Consider the following 18,198-nt stretch of genomic DNA (forward strand, 5'->3'; position numbering starts at 1 on the left):
GACTCTTGGCTGACTGGATTAATACCTGGCAGAGGAAATCAGGTCTTTCATGGACCAAACACAGACCTGCAGCAGGGAGCGATGAGCCAGCAGTTCTCCAGCCAGAGTCTTGTGCTTCTGGAGTAGCTTCAGCACGCTGCTCAGGTCCTTCCCGTAACCCTGCGCTCCCAGGATGGAGCTCTTTTCACGGATCCAGGCCTCCGACTCTTCCAGCTCCTTTTTAGGGCACACAGTTCAGTCATGGATTTGTCTTTTTTAGGTCGTCTTGCAGATGCTCCCTCTCTCACCTGGAAGAAGGCCCAGAGCTGCCTCGACTCCTCCAGTTCGCCGCGCCTTTTGTCCGCCAGTTGTTTCAGCTCCTCCAGACAGGACGAGACGTGGTTGACCCGGTTACAGATCACCTGCGGGTCACATGGTTGGTAGCCTTGGAAACAAGCAGATAGGAGTCGATCACCACGGAGCAGCACTTGGACCACGTCACCAGCATCAGGGAACACTGAGAAGATTCAGTGCTTATTTCAAAAACATTTATTTTATGAACGCTTCGTGTGAGAGCAGGACTTTTCACACTGCCAATAGAATTTAACAATGGGAGGCTTTTATTTCCAAATATTTATGACTTTGGCTGAGGAACAAGAAGATCTAACACAGGGGTGAGCCGCACACTGAGGGGCCATTTAGATTTTTTAAATTTTCAAAACCAACTTGATTTTTTCTAACCTTTCGGGCTCCCGTCAAGTTTAGTCCTGTGGACCCAGAAGGCTCTCAGTCATATAAATGTTAAAAAAGGCATACATTTACTAAATTTTTCTCCTGCACCCTATTTTAGAAAGGTCATAACAAATATTAAAAATCGTCAATATCGACCCATACAGAACTATTATATTGTAATACAGTTTTCACCCATATCACCTAGGTACAGTATTTGATTATATGAATTCATATTCTGGCCACTTTATACTGAATTTGTTGAATTGTTTTTTTCCAACTCAAAACCAAATTGGCTCCCTCCGGGTACTCCGGCTTCCTCCCACTTCCAAAGACATGCACCTGGGGATAGGTTGATTGGGAACACTAAATTTGGCCCTAGTGTGTGAATGTGAGTGTGAATGTTGTCTGTCTATCTGTGTTGGCCCTGTGATGAGGTGGCGACTTGTCCAGGGTGTACCCCACCGTCCGCCCGATAGTAGCTAAATTAGGCACCAGTGCCCCTCACGACCCCAAAGGGAATAAGCAGTAGAAAATGGATGGATGAAAAACCAAATTATCTAGATATTTTGTAGATATTCAAGCCCCACCTTTTAAAAAGGCAAACACTTAATTAAGATGTCTTACATGTGTTGGTTTCAACCAAACACATTTTAGGGCATGTAAACATACAAGCGGTCTGATTGACTAAGATCCAAATACCACATGCTTTTCCCGCAGCCCTGTGTCAGTTTGCACGGTTACTAAATATAATGCAAAATAGAAAAGGGTGATGAGTGTTGATAAATCACATTGCGCATGCTAAATATTTATATGTGCATCTTTTCCTCCCAGTGTTGTGGACGTTTTGATGATCAAAATTTATTTTGCATATCCGGGATGACAGAGACGCAAAATAGATTGGACGCCTTATTTTGCTCACTTGACACACTTTGCACACATTTAGTAGATAGGCTTTGCGTGTCCTATGAAGTTTGTACGTTTTAGTACACGCAAACCTTAAGTAAATCAGGCCCTAAGTGTGTGTGTGTGTGTATATAAGAATTCCTTTAGGAGTCTTGTGTATGGGACCCATAATTTGGTGCTATGCCCCTGAATATATCCACCATTCCCATTTAGCACGGAATGCTAATTAGCATTTAACTTGGTTGTATTTCCAGTGTACCTGTACCCTCTATGCTAATTATCATTCAAGTTGATTATATTTTCATTGTATTTATACCCTCTATGCTAATTAGCATTCAACTCGGTTATATTTCCAGTGTATTTGTACCCTCTATGGTGGTGAATTTGAGCGCGGCGGCGTTGAGCGTCTCCACCCTCTCAGCCTGCACGCCAATATCAGCTTCCTGCAGGCCGTGCTTCTGCATCAGGTCGTCCACCTCCAGAAGATGCTTGCCAAAGTCCTTGGAAAGCAGTTGAAACTGAGATGGAAAGGATGGTGAGAAACATCCCGAAAAGCTCCCGTGTTGCCGCTGTCAGCTACCTGAGTGTCCTCCATCCAGTCGATCATGTAGACCATGTCCTGGAAGGTCTTCTGCAGCGCTAAGTTCTTCTCCAGCCGGGTCCGCCTTCCCGCCACCAGCTCCTTCAGCAGACTCCACTGTCCCAGGATGTTCTCCTTGCGGGCCGAGATGCGGCGGATGTCGTAGTAGCTCTCCACCTCCATCTCGGCGGCCAGCTCCACCACCACGCCGATGCGCTCTTCGTAGGAGGCGATGTCCGCCTCAATGGCTTCGTGCTTTTTCATGGCGGCTTCCACCGCTGGCAGGTCGTAGCCAAAATTGTCCTTGCGAGCAGAGAGCGCATCTTTAGCATGGCTAAGTTCCCCCCGGTACCCCCTGGTTTCACGGTACCTGCGACACCAGCCTCTGGTTCTCGTTGAGCCAGGCCTGCCTCATGGTGGTCTTGTGGTCAAAGCGCTGAGCCAGCAGCTCCATTTTCTCCTGGCGAATCAGCTCCTTGCGCAGGGCCACGCCCCTCTCATGCTCCGCCTTCTCCAGGCGTTCCCACGCCTTGTTGATGTCAGAGATTAGTTTTCCCTCATGAGGCACGTAGGCTTTCTGGTTATTGGCTCGTAGTTTGCTTTGTATGGTGAACAGAAGCACCTCCAGGTTCCCTTTTTCCTGAAACCTGGGGACACAAACAATGGCTGACGTTACCTCAACGCGCTTAACGCAATCCGCACCATTTCTGCCGAGTGGCGGTCTTACTTGATGGGCTTCTCGATGGTGCAGTAGGTGGTGAAGGCTTGAAGCTGCTGCTGAACTCCCGACAGCGAGTTGGCAAACTTCTGGTTGCTGATGACGGCGATGGTCTTTTCAATCCAGTCCAGCAGGTCAGACGCCAGCGCCTCGTAGCGGCCCACCAGATTCTCCGCCTCGATGCACTTTTCCAGCACCTGACGTGCACGTGTAGGCCATTACAACAAAAAATAAACTACATTGGAGCCTCGATTTACAAACCTGTCCATTTGCGAGCTTTTCGGTTTAGGAACTTTTCTGCGAACCATGTCCATGTAATTTTGTGTCCCATTGGCAGTCATTTTGTGCCTGCTCATATTGAAGAGATTGAGGAAGCCGGCTTGGTATCGCAGCACGTTTTTAATTGTGATGAGAACGGACTTTTCTGGAAAAAAGTGCTAAAGTGGACTTATTTCACATGGGAAGAGAAGATTACCTCTCGTTTAAGCACGCACGCACGCACGCACGCACGCACACACACACACACACGCGCGCGCACACACACACACACACACACACACGGCCTCTCCCCCCTCCCTTCTCTCCCTCTGTCTGTTCATTTTCTCACCTCTCTTGAGCCGCTCCTCCTTTGTTGATGTTAATCAGAATCAGCTTTAAGTACCGTAAGTGGATTTTCCTATTTTAAAATGTTTATTATTGTACTAATTTGGTTATTAAAGTTAAGGATTTTTGTGAGTTCTGATCTTCTGTGAGGGCACAAAAGTGACTTCTGTGTTGGCATGGCAGCGCATGCAGCACATTTTAGCTTGTCGTTGTTGTTTTGGCTTGTTAATAAAAAGACAACACTTTATATTGTGTTCAAAGTGTACAAATCTTCACTAAAATATGGACTTTTTGTCGAGGCTGAAACCCATTATTCATATTTACATTGTTTCTTATGGAGAAATTTGCTTCACTATACAAGTGTTGTCCCTATACCAATACTTTGGTACTGTTTGATACTTTTCTTAATAAAGGTGACCACACAAAATGTCATTGTCATTTTACCAGAAAATCCTATGATACATTAAACAAACATTTCTTATTGCAATCAAAGAATAATTGTGGCATTAAATAAGAAAGTACACTTACGAAACAGCTTATCTTTTAGGTAGTAAGTAAACAAAGGCTCCTAATTTGCCTACTGACATATTTTCCAATGGCACTATAGTACCTGCTTTAATTCATTAGCACTGCGGTACTTTATCAGTACCTGTATACCCTACACCCCTAGTAGCAATGGTTGTAAAAGATGAGTATTTTTTGGATTTCTGATCAAATGTGAGGGCATCAAAGGGACTTATATGTGTGTGTGCATTGGCAGAGCAGCGCATACAGCACAGCTTGTCATTGTTGTTTTGGCTTGTTAATAAAGAGATAGTTTTTTAACCACCTCCTTTTTATGTTTATTCAGCATACAGTACTGTTGAGCACTTTATATTGTATTCAAAATGTACAAACCTTAACTAAAAGATGGACTTTGTCGATGCAGGAAACTATTATTCATATTTACATTCTTTCTTATGCTTCAATATACAAACTTTTCTATTTACGAACCCTGTTCAAGAACCAATTAAGCTCGTAAATGGAGGCTCCACTGTAATTGACAGCAATTATTTTCTACCTTGCCAACCCGTTTGCCCTCCACAATAAGAGCCTTCATCTTGGAGAAGTAGTGGTAGTATGAAACAACGTAGGTGATGATGGACTTTTCATCTGGGTTCTCCGTGTTCACATCTGAGACAGAAAGAAGAAATGCTGTTTTTGAATAACATAATATATTTATGCTGAGACTGCTCATATTTAGAATAGCTGTTTCTAATTTGGGCCATTTTAGCGAATTGACACCATGTGCATGAAAAAAAAACGTTGCTGTCTAGTCTTTTATTACGCTCTAAAAAGTGTTAATACTGTAAGTATTGTACTTATTACGCACCAGCTGTTTGACTGTAACGTGCATCTTAGTTGTAGTTTTTATTAACAAAGTTAGAGGTGTTGAAATAGCCATTTAAAATGGCTAGTACTAATCAGTAGCATGTTAATAGCAAAGCCAATGTATATTAGCATCAAGCTAGCGCATTTTTGGAAAAGTGGAGCCTTATTTTCTTACATTGGAGTGTTTTTTGGGTCAATTTCTTTGTTGGCATTGAAAATTGCAACATTACCGAGTGGGAATTTGGCTGAATCCGCTCTCAGTGCAAACCAGGTACCGAAACATGGCACCCTTGGATTTTACGTGAATCGGTGTCCATGTGACCGTCGAGATTTGGTCGGTGCCAAAAAAGCACAGATTCAGTACCCATATGTTAGCGATAAAGGAGGCAGACGAGAGTGTTAATTCCCTTTATTTCCTTCCGCTATAGCTATAGCGGATTTTCATGTGACTTCCAGGAAATGTCAAAAATGGAATAATGAACAAGTCATTATATTTTAAGTCTTATCCGGATAAATTGTACCACATTATTTTACGTTAACATTACAAGCTGCATTATTTCTGTGCGTTTATGGATTACTGACAAGAGGGCTCACTCCGTTTCTGCTATGGATAGCTCAAAAGGTTATGGGCACATTTTGTCAAAACAAGTCATTACACTTTAGGGTGGTTCCGACTAATGTACTCTTGGGAGGTACAGTGTAGGACCATAGCAATCACTGTCCTGTGTTTAGTACCAACATTCTATTACCATAAATGCCATGTGGCTATATTTCCTATATCTGCTAATTTGATGCAAAAAATCCCTCCTGTTACTCAAATTAGTCATCATCCACCTTGCAACCTTGTGAAAAAACAATATAAGTACATATTTTGAATAGTTCAATATGTGTATTGTCAGATTTAGAGTTGAAAAAAAGACTCACTCCAAACGCTTATTCAAACACATGCAATGATTGTGTGATTACGTCCCATGTGACAAAACACCAGGTCCAGTATTCACCTTCTGGGTCCAGTAGTTTGGTGAGGCCCAGGTTCTGCTCAGCGATGTTGAAGGCTTGCTGCAGGTTGTGCGTGGCGTTGGATCTCGTCAGCTTGTGGAACTCGATCAGATCCGGCCTGCAACACCAGCAAAACCGGAAATTGGACACACGACAACAGGTTGGTGTGAATGCACCTTGTGTACTCCAAAACTACGGCGCGCCTTTCTGGGATATGTAGGAGAGACTGGTCTCCTAAATAACCCCGATTGAAACACAAGTGAAATGTGGGTGGTTGATGAGCCTTTTGTGTGCTTGTTGGCCTTTGTATATCCGTCTGTAGCTTCTTTGTATTTAAAAAAAGTAGAAATAGGGAAAATATCTGTTTCTCAGATGTGGTCCGTATGGGTTGCAACGGTTCTTTGTTGTAATACACTTTACCACCACTTGTGGTCGTAATGACAATATCAAACAAACAAAAGAAGTCTGGAGCTAAAGTCATAGACATTTTTTAGGCGCAAAAATTATGACTAAAGTGGTGAAGCTGTATTTTTTTAGTTATATAATGAAAAAACATACATTATATACTTCCAATATTTATAAATAATTTAGTTAGAATCTATTTATTTTAACATTTTATAATTATATTTAAATTTATTTTTCACCAGTATGTATGAGTTCTTTCTTTTTGTAATCAGTCTGACCTAAGCCTTGATAATAATCTTTGTGATTAACACATGCTTTCATATTATTTGACAAGGTTTAAACTGTAAGTAGATTAGTTATTATCATTGCATATGATTAAAATCAAGAGGAAAATGACTCATTTAGTGTCAATAGCTGAGTGGGCCTCGGGCGCATCTGTAGTGGTAAAATTGGGCCCCGAGGTCAAAAAGATTTAGAACCCTTACTTTAATCTAGAGCAGTGGTGTCCAAAGGGCGAGATACATACAGACACAATCAACCATTATTATTTATTTAATCAATTACATTTAAATGAACCCACTGTCACCCATGTATGTTCTTTACATTTTTCAATAGCTCATCATATTGTGATAGGATGGATATTACGGACACCCTTCAAGTGTTGCACACGTCTGGACCACCCTTCTCTGAATGCGACCCACCTGTGTCTGTGTATGAGCGCGTTGAAGGCGAGGCCGTCCCTCCAGCAGCTGGTGAAGTTCTGGATGGTGACCTCAGGATACCTGCAGCGACGTTGGAACTTAAGTCAAGTGGGTTTGAGCGCTCGCCGAGACATGCGCTCCCTGCTGCTCACCCTGCCGTCTTCATCTGGCACCAGAGCAACAGCGCGTCCTTGGCGGAGCGCGTCTCTCTGTTGTCGGCGGTCGCTATCTTGATCACCTGGATCTGCATGGAGACAGGACAGAGACCAGAGTGTGGAGTCAGAATGGCGTCACAGGAAGCTGCTCAAACCTCTCCTACAGGGGCATTGTGAGTAACAAACACAAAGAGGTGGGTAGTAATGTGCTACATTTGCTACGTTACATTTACTTAAGTAAGTAGTTTTAATGCAGCCCTTCTCAAATAGTAAGGGGTGCGATGCTAGAGGGGGGACATGCTTTATCAGTATCATGCTTCAAAACCCCGCTTCGAAAAGCTATGCACTACAAAACCTGCTCATTGTAGACATTTAATCTTAACGACCTCATTTTGATTTATAAAAAAATGTTGTTTTGTAGGTTAAAGTGTTTTATATATTGTGCTGCTGAGTTAATATTGCTAAGCAATTTGAATGTATTACTATATACTAGGGGTATAAAAAAAAGATTTTTGAATGAATCACAATTCTTATTTGTAACTAGTATTTTATTTATTTATTTATTTTTTATTTAGTCATCATTTCAGGTACCTTCCATTCATCCGGTTTCCAATTCTGAAACGCAAATCAAAAAACTAAATTAGGGCTGTTTTTCGATTTATATTATGTATGGCAGATTTTAAAACAAACATAAAAGGATTGATTTTCATTAAAATCTTGCCATAAAATTGGATTATGTGCTTTTTTCATTTTATGGATTTTTATTTTTTCAGATAAACACAAAAATCAAACAAATGTTCATCCAAAATGCAAAAATGCGTGATTATCTGTGTGACAACACATTGAACCGAAAGCAGTATTTTAGCTTTTCCTTTGCATTTAGCATGTTTTTAGGGTCCGCGTACCTTCCGTTCATTCTATTTCAAATTCTTAAATGCAAATCCAAAAACTAATTTAGTTCCATTTTTTCTAATTTCATTTCTGAAACAAACGTCATTTAATGACACTTTTTAAAAATGAGATTAGGACTCCCGCTGAACAAAAATGTTACTGTTAAGCTAAAAACACAACTAAACTAAAATACTGCTTCCGGTTCAATTTGTCATCACACAGATAAACATGCATGTTTGTATTTTGGATGACATTTCTTTTTCCGATTTTTGTGTTTATCTGGAAAATGTTAAATCCATAAAAGGAAAACAGCGCAAAATCTAATTTTATGTCTTTGTTTGTTTTAAAATCTGCCATATATAATAAAAATCAAAAAGCGGCCCTAATTTTTTTTTTTGATTTGCGTTTCAGAAATGGAAATAGAATGAACGGAAGTTATACAGACCTTTTAGCATAACGGTAACATCTTTGTTCAGCAGGAGTCAAATTGTCGTTTTAAAAAAAGTGTCATTAAAAAGTTTCAGAAATGAAAATAGAAAAATTGGGTCACGCGGTAGAAAAATGGATGGATGGATGGATGGATGGTCTGAACATTTTTTTTCAATTTGCATGTAAGAATTGGAAATAGAATTAACGTAATAATAATAATAATAGATTTAACTTTTAAGGCACCTTTGTGGGCACTCAAGGACACGGTACAAAATGAAAACAATAAAATCAATTGGATAAAAACAACATCAACAACAACAACAACAACAACAAAGATCGATAAGATTTACAATGAATAAGCAGTCAGGAAAAGGTGTGTTTTGAGTCTTGATTTGAAGAGGAATATTGAGTCTAAGTTACGAAAATGTGGTGGTAATGAGTTCCAAAGATGAGGAGCTGAGCGGCTAAAAGCTTGGGCACCCACGGTGGACAGTTTAAATAAGGGGACAGTGAGATGGATGGGTGAAAATCTTAGGGAACGTGAGGGCGTGGCGACATGGAGCAGGTCAGAGAGATATGGATAGCTATGGATAGTTTTGAAAGTGAGGAAAATTATTTCAAAGTAGATACAGTGTTTGATGGGTAGCCAGTAGAGTTGCTGCAGAACAGGGGTGATGTGCTGGATTGAAGGGGTTCTGGTGATTATCCGGGCTGCAGAGTTCTGGAGAAGCTGAAGTTTGTGAAATGACTCGTGAGGGAGACTAAACAGGAGAGAGTTGCAGTAGTCCAGGCAAGAGGTGACAAGGCTATGGACTAATATGGCAGCAGTATGTGGGGTAAGGGATGGGCGAAGTCGATTAATGTTTTGTAGATGAAAGTAAGCAGATCGGGTAATGCTGTTTATGTGGCCTTGAAAGGAGAGTGTGCTGTCGAGGATGACACCCAGACTGTTGACTTGGGAGGAGGGTGAGGCAGAGGAATTTCAGAGAGTAACGGACAAGCTGTTGGTTTTGGCAAGAATGGATTTTGTACCTACAAACAAGATTTCGGTTTTATTACTATTGAGTTGAAGCAAATTGGATGAGAACCACTGCTTGAGTTCACTGAGGCAGTCTGTAAGGGAGGAAGAAGGAAGAGAAGCAGTTGGTTTGGTTGAGATGTTGAGCTGGGTTTCGTCCGCATAACAGTGAAAATGTATTTTAAATTTACGGAAAATATTGCCAAGGGGAAGAATGTAAATGATAAAAAGCAGGGGAACAAGAACAGAGCCCTGGGGCACACCAGAGATAATGGGAGACGCAGGGGATTTGAATAATCGGAGTTGAACAAACTGAGTGCGGTCGGAGAGATACTGGTACCCGGACCAGTCCATGTAAACAGTACGCTTCAAGTGCATAGCAGAAAATTCAATAAAAGAATTGGTTTACATTTCCTGACCAAAAAGGTATAGGCTGAAGCTAAAAGCTTATTATGCCGACCCTTTCATCATTCACTTTGTACATGTCAAATAGAGAAAAGGAAACAAAAAAACAAATACAAAAATATGGATGTTGAAATAAAGAAACAATCGAATAAAAAAATATATAAAAATGTTTAAAATGTTTAATTTTAATCTGTCCTGTCTAGCTACTCAGACAAATCACATAGTTGATCATATCTTCTGGACAGATTTATTTTAGAAAAGAGAAATGTTGGATACTTCTCTTATTTGTATTTGACTAGAATTTTATTAAACAAAACCGGTTTCCTTTGAGTAATATAGAAATTTGTCAGTTTTTTATTTATTTTACGGAGGAATGTTATTCATCATAGAGCTGGTACCCAGTGTTATTAAAAGTATTGATTTTGTATTGAGAGTCTTTTTGAATGTAGAACCGATTCTGAATCGAATTGTTACCCCCCAAGAAATGGATCGAATCGTGTGGTCCCCAAAGATTCACAGCCCTATTATTTACTGAGTTTATTTTATAATTTTTTGTATTTATTATTTATTAGTTATATCATTTTTTTTATTACACTTTTTTAATTGAAATTCTGGCAAATGGATGCACATTTAATATTTTCTGTTACAGACTAAAAACAACCTTAATAAAGTTATTCTTTGTTTTGAAGGTTGATTTACAGTATATATGTTTTCTTTTCTTTAATGTCAATGAGGACACAATGTTATTCAGAGGTTTCCTTATAACAATTTTATAGACAAATGATAGTCGTGAGGGAGGGCCGGGAAATGTTTTTTTCTAACTAACAATAATTGAGAAGCACTGGTCATAGTATTTATTTTTATTCGGGGAAAAAACAATTACTTTTACTTTGGTACATACCAGAGTACTTAGAATTAGACAAACTTTATTGATCCACAAGGGAAATTGTTCCACAAAGTAGCTCAGTTACAAAGGATGGAAAGGGTAAGGATGGAAACTTACTCTTACTAAAGTACTGTGAGGCATTGGTTACACACCCCCACTCCCTCCAGGAAGAAGAAAACATTTTGTCGTAAGAATAATAGTATCATTTTTCTATAAAACTATTATAAGTACACCTCTGCATAACATTGTATCCTTGTTTGAAACCAACAAAAGAAGAAATATAGATCAACTTACAACAAAGAATAACGTTATTAACATTGTTTTTAGTCTGTAACAGAAAAGATTTAAGTGCATCAATTTGCCTGAAGTAAAAAATCTACACATTCTCATTTAGGTTATAAAACATTTTTGACCGACTTGAACCATTTGATACCGAAAAATGAAATAAAACTAATAACAGTACAGTCAAATTGATAAGCAACATTAATTTAGGAGCACAATACATAAAACACTTTAACCTGCAAAACAAAAATGAATAAAACAGTTGGTGTCAATTTTGTGAAATCAAAATGAGGAAGTCAGGATTAAAGGCTAACATGAGCACGTTTTGTAGCGCACTGCTTTATCTAAGCAGGATTTGAAGCATGATATTGATAAAGCATCTTCCCTTGAGTACAATTTTTGGCAAATCTACCCGCTGCTGCGCATATCTGAGTGTGTTATTTTCCTCAAATCTGTCATGTTTGGTCGACTCCTTCATGTCACCTTGACATGGCTGCAAGTCTGCTCTTACTAACTGTATGCTTCTATTAATACATTAGGGTTACTTTCCGTCTTCCAGTTACTCCCCCCGCCCTCCTCCTCTTCAGCGTGTGCAGTCACTGCAGTGTTTGAGCCTCCATGCTGACTGGACAAACTCTCACTTTCAGGAAAGGCGGAAACAAGAAGGATGACATGAGGTGGACAAGGGGGGGTTCGGGGTTAGCGATAAAGCTATCAATAAATAAAGCTATAAAGCTAGTTTAGTTGGGTAAGCATGTTTAGTGCTGACAGGAAGCAGCGGTTTAGAATATGTGTGTTATTAAAGCGGATGGGTGCTAGCACAGGGGTGTCCAAAGTGCGGCTCGGGGGCCATTTGCGGCCAGTAGCTAATTTTATAACAGTCCGAGGGACATTCGTTAGCATTAGGGGTGCACAAAATAACCTATTCACACCCAAATCGGAATCCCGGTTCTAAATCAATACATCATTTTCAAAAGTCATCAATACATAATTTTCAAAAGTCGATTTAAAAAAAAAAAAATACAACCATGAATTGATTTACGTGGACCCCGACTTAAAGGCCTACTGAAATTTGATTTTCTTATTCAAACGGGGATAGCAGGTCCATTCTATGTGTCATTCTTGATCATTTCGCGATATTGCCATATTTTTGCTGAAAGGATTTAGTAGAGAACATCCACAATAAAGTTCGCAACTTTTGGTGCTAACAGAAAAGCCCTGCCTTTACCGGAAGTCGCAGACGATGTTGATGGCTCCTCACATATTCACATTGTTTTTAATGGGGGCCTCCAACAAAAACAGCTATTCGGACCGAAAAAACAACAATTTCCCCATTAATTTGACCGAGGATGAAAGATTCGTGTTTGAGGATATTGACAGTGACGGAATAGGAAAAAAAAAAACGCGATTGCATTGGGTTCAGATATTTTTAGACACATTTACTAGGATAAATCTGGGAAATCCCTTATCTTTCTATTGTGTTACTAGTGTTTTAGTGAGTTTAACAGTACTTGATAGTCGGAGGTGTTTGTCCACGGGTGTCTTGACGCCAATGTCTCAGCGAAGTCGACGGCAGCTTTATGGACGGCACAAGCTCAGCTGATCTCCGGTAAGAAGTGACTTTTTACCACAATTTTCTCACCGAAAACTGCTGGTTGACATTCGGTCGGGATCCATGTTCGCTTGACCGCGCTCTGATCCATAGTAAATTTCACCTCCGGAAATTTTAAACAAGGAATCAGCATGTGTTTGTGTGGCTAAAGGCTAAAGCTTCCCAACTCCATTTTTCTACTTTGACTTCTCCAATATTAATTAAACAAATTGCAAAAGATTCAGCAACACAGATGTCCAAAATACTGTGTAATTATGCCGTTAAAGCAGACGACTTTTAGCTGTGTGTGTGTGTGCAACGCTCATATTTCATAACAGCCCGTGACGTCACGCGCACACGTCATCATTACGCGACGTTTTCAATAAAAAACTCCCGGGAAATTTAAAATTGCAATTTAGTAAACTAAAAAGGCCGTATTGGCATGTGTTACAATGTTAATATTTCATAATTGATATATAAACTATCAGACTGCGTGGTGGGAAGTGGGTTTCAGTAGGCCTTTAAACAAGTTAAAAAACTTATTCGGGTGTTACCATTTAGTGGTCAATTGTACGCAATATGTACTTAACTGTGCAATCTACTAATAAAAGTCTCAATCAATCAATCAATCGTGAATAATTTATGAATTTGCCTATGTATTTTATTATTAAATATATATTTTTACGTACACTGTAAAAAAAAATCTGTGTATTTCACACAAAAATTCTGGTCACTATATTTTTTATGGGAAATCTACATATTTTTTAAACATTTTACAGTAGATGGAAAAACAGTACCCGGTGATAATTTACGGTGAAATACTGGCAGCTAAGTTGCCAGAATCTTACTTTAAAAATTAAGCTATTTTTTACAACATATCATTGTAAAACATGTCATTAGCTATTGACAATGTTTTAGAGTGTATAACCATTGAGATATGTCATGAAAGAAGTAGAAATGTATTGATCAGTCGTATATATAGAACACCCAACTCAAGTATTGAAGGATTTGAAGACTGGATTAAGGGTACTTTCAATGGAATCAGTCAAAAAGTCCTTTTTTTTAATGTGGAGACTTCAATAAAGATCTCTTGAACCCCAATAAGCAAAAGTCCATTAATGATTTCATAGATACAATGTACAGTATGAGTTTGTATCCTCAAATCACAAGGCCAACCAGAATTGCAAGTCACAGTGCTACACTTATTGATAATATCTTCACTAATGTCTTTGATAATAACAAAACAAGTGGACTGTTAACAACCGACATCAGCGACCATCTGCCAGTGTTTACTATTTATGATGGGAATTACAAGAAGAAGAACATTGACAAAAAGACATTTCAAAGACTATGCACAGAGGAAAGAATAATTTCCTTCAAGGAGGATCTGAGGAAACACACTTGGGACAATGTATACAATGAAGATGATGATGCATATGGGATTTTTTTCAACACCTTTCTAATACTCTATGATAAACATTGTCCTTGGAAAGAACTTAGTAAGAAGCAAAAGAAAAACAACCAACCATGGATGACAAAAGGACTGAGAAATGTTTGTCACAAAAAAACACATTATATCAAATATTTATAACACAGAGATCTAAAAAGGCAGAAAATAAGTATAAGAAATATAAAAACAAGCTAATTGGTATACTACGAACATCTAAGAGGGAATACTACAGTCAATTATTAAACAAGAACAGAAACAACATGAGAGCAACATGGAGCATCCTAAATAGCATCATCAAAAATGGTGCTAAGAAAGATTACCCCCAGTACTTTCTAGATGGGAATACAAAAAATGACAAAATGAACCAAATAGTTGAAAGTTTTAATGATTACTTTGTTAATATCGGAAAAAATCTGGAACAAAGAATTCCAAATGCAGATGATGGGTCAGTTGAGAACTTGAGTGAGCTCATAGACAAAAATCCCAATTCCATGTTTATTAAGAAAGTGACAAAAGAAGAAGTAATCAAAATTGTAAAAAATTGTTAATCTAAGACCTCAACCGACTGTCATGGAATAGATATGGTAACGATAAAAAAAGTTATAGAAGACATTTCAGAACTTCTTACATATATCAGTAACGTATCATTTCTAACCGGCAAATTCCCTGACAAAATGAAAATTGCAAAAGTTGTACCAATTCATAAGAATGGAGACATACACCAGTTCACTAACTACAGACCAGTTTCATTACTTCCACAACTTTCCAAAATCATGGAAAAACTATTCAATAGCCGATTAGATAAGTTTATCAACAAAAGTAAGACGCTCGTGGAGAACCAATTTGGATTTAGAGCAAATATCTCAACATCAATAGCATTAATCAAAATAACAGAGGAAATTACCAATGCAATAGACAGTAAAGAATGTGCAGCCGCAGTATTCATGGATTCAACAAAAGCATTTGACACAATTAATCATGATATTTTAATACAAAAACTAGAACGATATGGCATCAGAGGTTTGGTATTGAACTGGGTAAGAAGCTATTTAACCAACAGGAAGCAATATGTGAAGATGGGTGAAAATATGTAAACACGGTTGGATATAGCTTGTGGTGTAACCCAGGGATCAATACTGGGACCAAGATTGTTTAATCTTTATACAAACGACATTTGTAAAGTTACAAAGGACTTGAAGTTAGTTTTATTTGCAGACGACACAACTGCTTTTTGTTCAGGAGAGAACACACAGAAGATAATACAAATAATAACAGAAGAAATGAACAAATTAAAAAAATGGTTTGATAAAAACAGACTATCTTTGAATCTCAGTAAATCTAAAATAATTATATTTGGTAACAGTAGAAAAGACCATCAGACACAATTACAAATAGACGGAGTGGACATTGAAAGGGTAAAAGAAACCAGATTTTTGGGAGTATTAATAGATGATAAAATGAACTGGAAATCTCGTATACAAAACATACAACATAAGGTGGCAAAAAACATTTCAATAATGAATAAAGCAAAATACGTCCTGGGCCAAAAATCACTTCATATTCTCTACTGCTCGCTAGTGTTACCATACCTGAGTTATTGTGCAGGAATATGGGGAAACAACTACAAATGTGCGCTACATTCGTTAACTGTGTTACAAAAAAGATCAATTAGAATAATACATAATGTTGGATATAGAGAACATAAAAACCCTTTATTTATTGAGTCAAAAATATTAAAGCTCGATGATTTGGGAAAATTGCAAACAGCTAAAATGATGTACAAAGCAAATTATAACCTGCTACCAAAGAATGTACAACAATTCTTCTCAACTAAAAAGGAGAACTATAACCTTAGAGGAAAATCTAATTTAAAACATTTGTATGCACGTACAACACTTAAAACCTTTAGCATATTAGTATGTGGAATTAGATTATGGAATGGATTACGTAAAGAAGTTAAACATTGTGTTGCGATCCGTGACTCAGATCTTCACATGTTTATTTTCCCATCTTTGTTTCATTCTCTTCTGACCGACTTACTTCCTGTTTAGTCCGTTACCATGGTTACACATTGATTTCACCTGCTCCTCATTTTCTACACACACCTGGTTCTCCTTGATTACTCCCTATACAATCTTTCCTCTTTTCAGTCTGGGTCCATAAATTTGCCTATGTGCAACCGTGACGACTCTCATCCTTCTACTGTATGTATTTTCTCGCTAGCTCTCACGCTATGCCACTTGTTTATTCCAGTTTTCATACTGATGATTTGTTTTCTCGTTTGTGTCTCGTGCCAAGTTTTAGTTTCCGAGTGTTTTATCCTAGCTTTCACGCTAGCGTCTTTTGTTTGCTTTCTCTTTACACCAGTGTTTTTGTTCCTAGCCTTTTTATTATTTAATCAATCCATTTATAATCATACCTTTGCTATGTTCTACTTCGACGCATCCTTGGAAGAACCACACCGGCATTACCATGCCGAAGAAGAGTCCTCACACATTGTACTGATATGATCCAGTTTAAGAGACTGTTCAAATTAATAGTGCTTACAAAGTACAAAGAAGAAGAATTATGAGAAACACTTTCAACCTTATTGAAAATAAGATATTCTTCATCTCAGTATGTTAATATTGACTGAATTAATTAATTACATATTACAAAACTGTTGTATTACTCATTCACGGATGTCATTTTACTATAAAAGAGGTCAGTGGATGAATGTATATAATTGTAGACGCTCTGACGTGGGAAAGGGGTAGGATTAAATAAGCTTTGCTTCTTCCTACTCTTTTTCGGACATGATGTGATGTGAAATGATGTGGGATTGTTTTATGTATTATGTTGTGTGTTCATATACATGTTCGAAATAAACTAAGAAAGAAAGAAAGAAATAGAAAATCTGTACCACAGGATTTTTTTTAATTCTGGCAACTGAGCTGTCAGTTTTTTTTATTGTAAAATAACTGTGGTATCATTTTTCCATTTACAGTAACAACCGGTGTATTTACAGTGAAAAAAGGTAGTCGGCAAAATGTTATAGTACAAACAGTAGTTAATATGTTGTAAAAACACTGTAAATATTACTGTAAAATGTATTGTCCTTTTTACAGTGTTCAATTTGATGGATAACTTGCTTTGAAACCATTAGTCAAGCAGATATTGAAGTATTTATTTTTGTTTTAACAAATAAAAATGTGTGGAAACCATGGTAATATATTATTTGTTGCAATATTGCAAAATATCAACATTTAAAAAGGTAAGCAATTTCATGCATTGCATATATATATTTTTGTCAAAATAGAAAGAAGGAGAATACATTTAGTACGAAAAGATAAGAAACTTCATTGATGCATATTTTCCTAGGCTTTTGCAGGCCATTTAAAATGATGTGACGGGCCAGACACGGCCCCCGGGCCTCGAGTTTGACACCAGTGTTTTATAAGAATACATTTTTAAAATACCTTTTATAATTATTATACCAGAATCAATTTGAACAGAGAATCGCGTTGAATTAAGAATCCATTCTGAATTGTATCGTTAACCAAGGAATCGAAATTGGATTATTTAGCAAATTTTACAGGTATACACCTCAGTCATATTTTGGTACTGGATGCATGCTGACATTAGCATTATATAATTTTAAACAAAATTTTCAGGTACACACTCCATAGCAATATATTTTAATACTTGATACATGCTGCAGTTAGCATTTTTTTTAGCTAATTTAGCAGGTATACACCTACATCATATATTTTGGTATTTAACTAATTCTAGCTGTAGGCATGCTATAGATAGCATGACAGCAATGTCCTGTTTAGTGCACTATTTTTTTTTGGCTCATTTTATCTGGCCAACTGTTGGCATTTTAGTTCGGCTTTGGCGCTTCAGCATTGACACTAAATTTCTATCAAAATTGCATTTTCAACTTCTTATAAATTGTACTGGATTTGAAGGTGAAAACTAGCAAAATTGTGCCTGCATCCTTTGATTTGTTAGTCTGTGGCTCTCTGTGGAATAAGTTTAAGCACCCCTGCACTAGCATTTAAACAGATAATGAACTATGTGCAGTGGCTCATTAAATGTGGTCGTGGTGACATCACGTG

The 18,198-nt window shown here is 37.9% G+C and overlaps 1 protein-coding gene across 5 annotated transcripts in view; it reads right to left on the bottom strand.

Moving 5' to 3' along the window:
- The window catches only part of LOC133536903 (spectrin beta chain, non-erythrocytic 4-like), a 99,330-nt gene that overhangs the window by 60,922 nt on the left and 20,210 nt on the right, over nt 1-18,198 (bottom strand). For 3 of the 5 annotated variants that reach the window (XM_061877593.1, XM_061877594.1, XM_061877596.1), the window contains exons 5-14: nt 7,144-7,235; nt 6,992-7,072; nt 5,888-6,003; nt 4,576-4,709; nt 2,922-3,109; nt 2,565-2,841; nt 2,195-2,497; nt 1,982-2,132; nt 288-424; nt 67-216 (exon numbers count right to left, since the gene is read on the bottom strand). In XM_061877593.1, coding sequence (XP_061733577.1) covers nt 67-216; nt 288-424; nt 1,982-2,132; nt 2,195-2,497; nt 2,565-2,841; nt 2,922-3,109; nt 4,576-4,709; nt 5,888-6,003; nt 6,992-7,072; nt 7,144-7,235 — 1,629 coding nt within the window. The remainder of the gene's footprint in view (nt 1-66; nt 217-287; nt 425-1,981; nt 2,133-2,194; nt 2,498-2,564; nt 2,842-2,921; nt 3,110-4,575; nt 4,710-5,887; nt 6,004-6,991; nt 7,073-7,143; nt 7,236-18,198) is intronic. The other 2 variants (XM_061877595.1, XM_061877597.1) reach the window with 1 other exon arrangement.

The sequence above is a fragment of the Nerophis ophidion genome, linkage group LG18 (genome assembly GCF_033978795.1).
Source record: "Nerophis ophidion isolate RoL-2023_Sa linkage group LG18, RoL_Noph_v1.0, whole genome shotgun sequence".
NCBI lineage: Eukaryota > Metazoa > Chordata > Actinopteri > Syngnathiformes > Syngnathidae > Nerophis > Nerophis ophidion.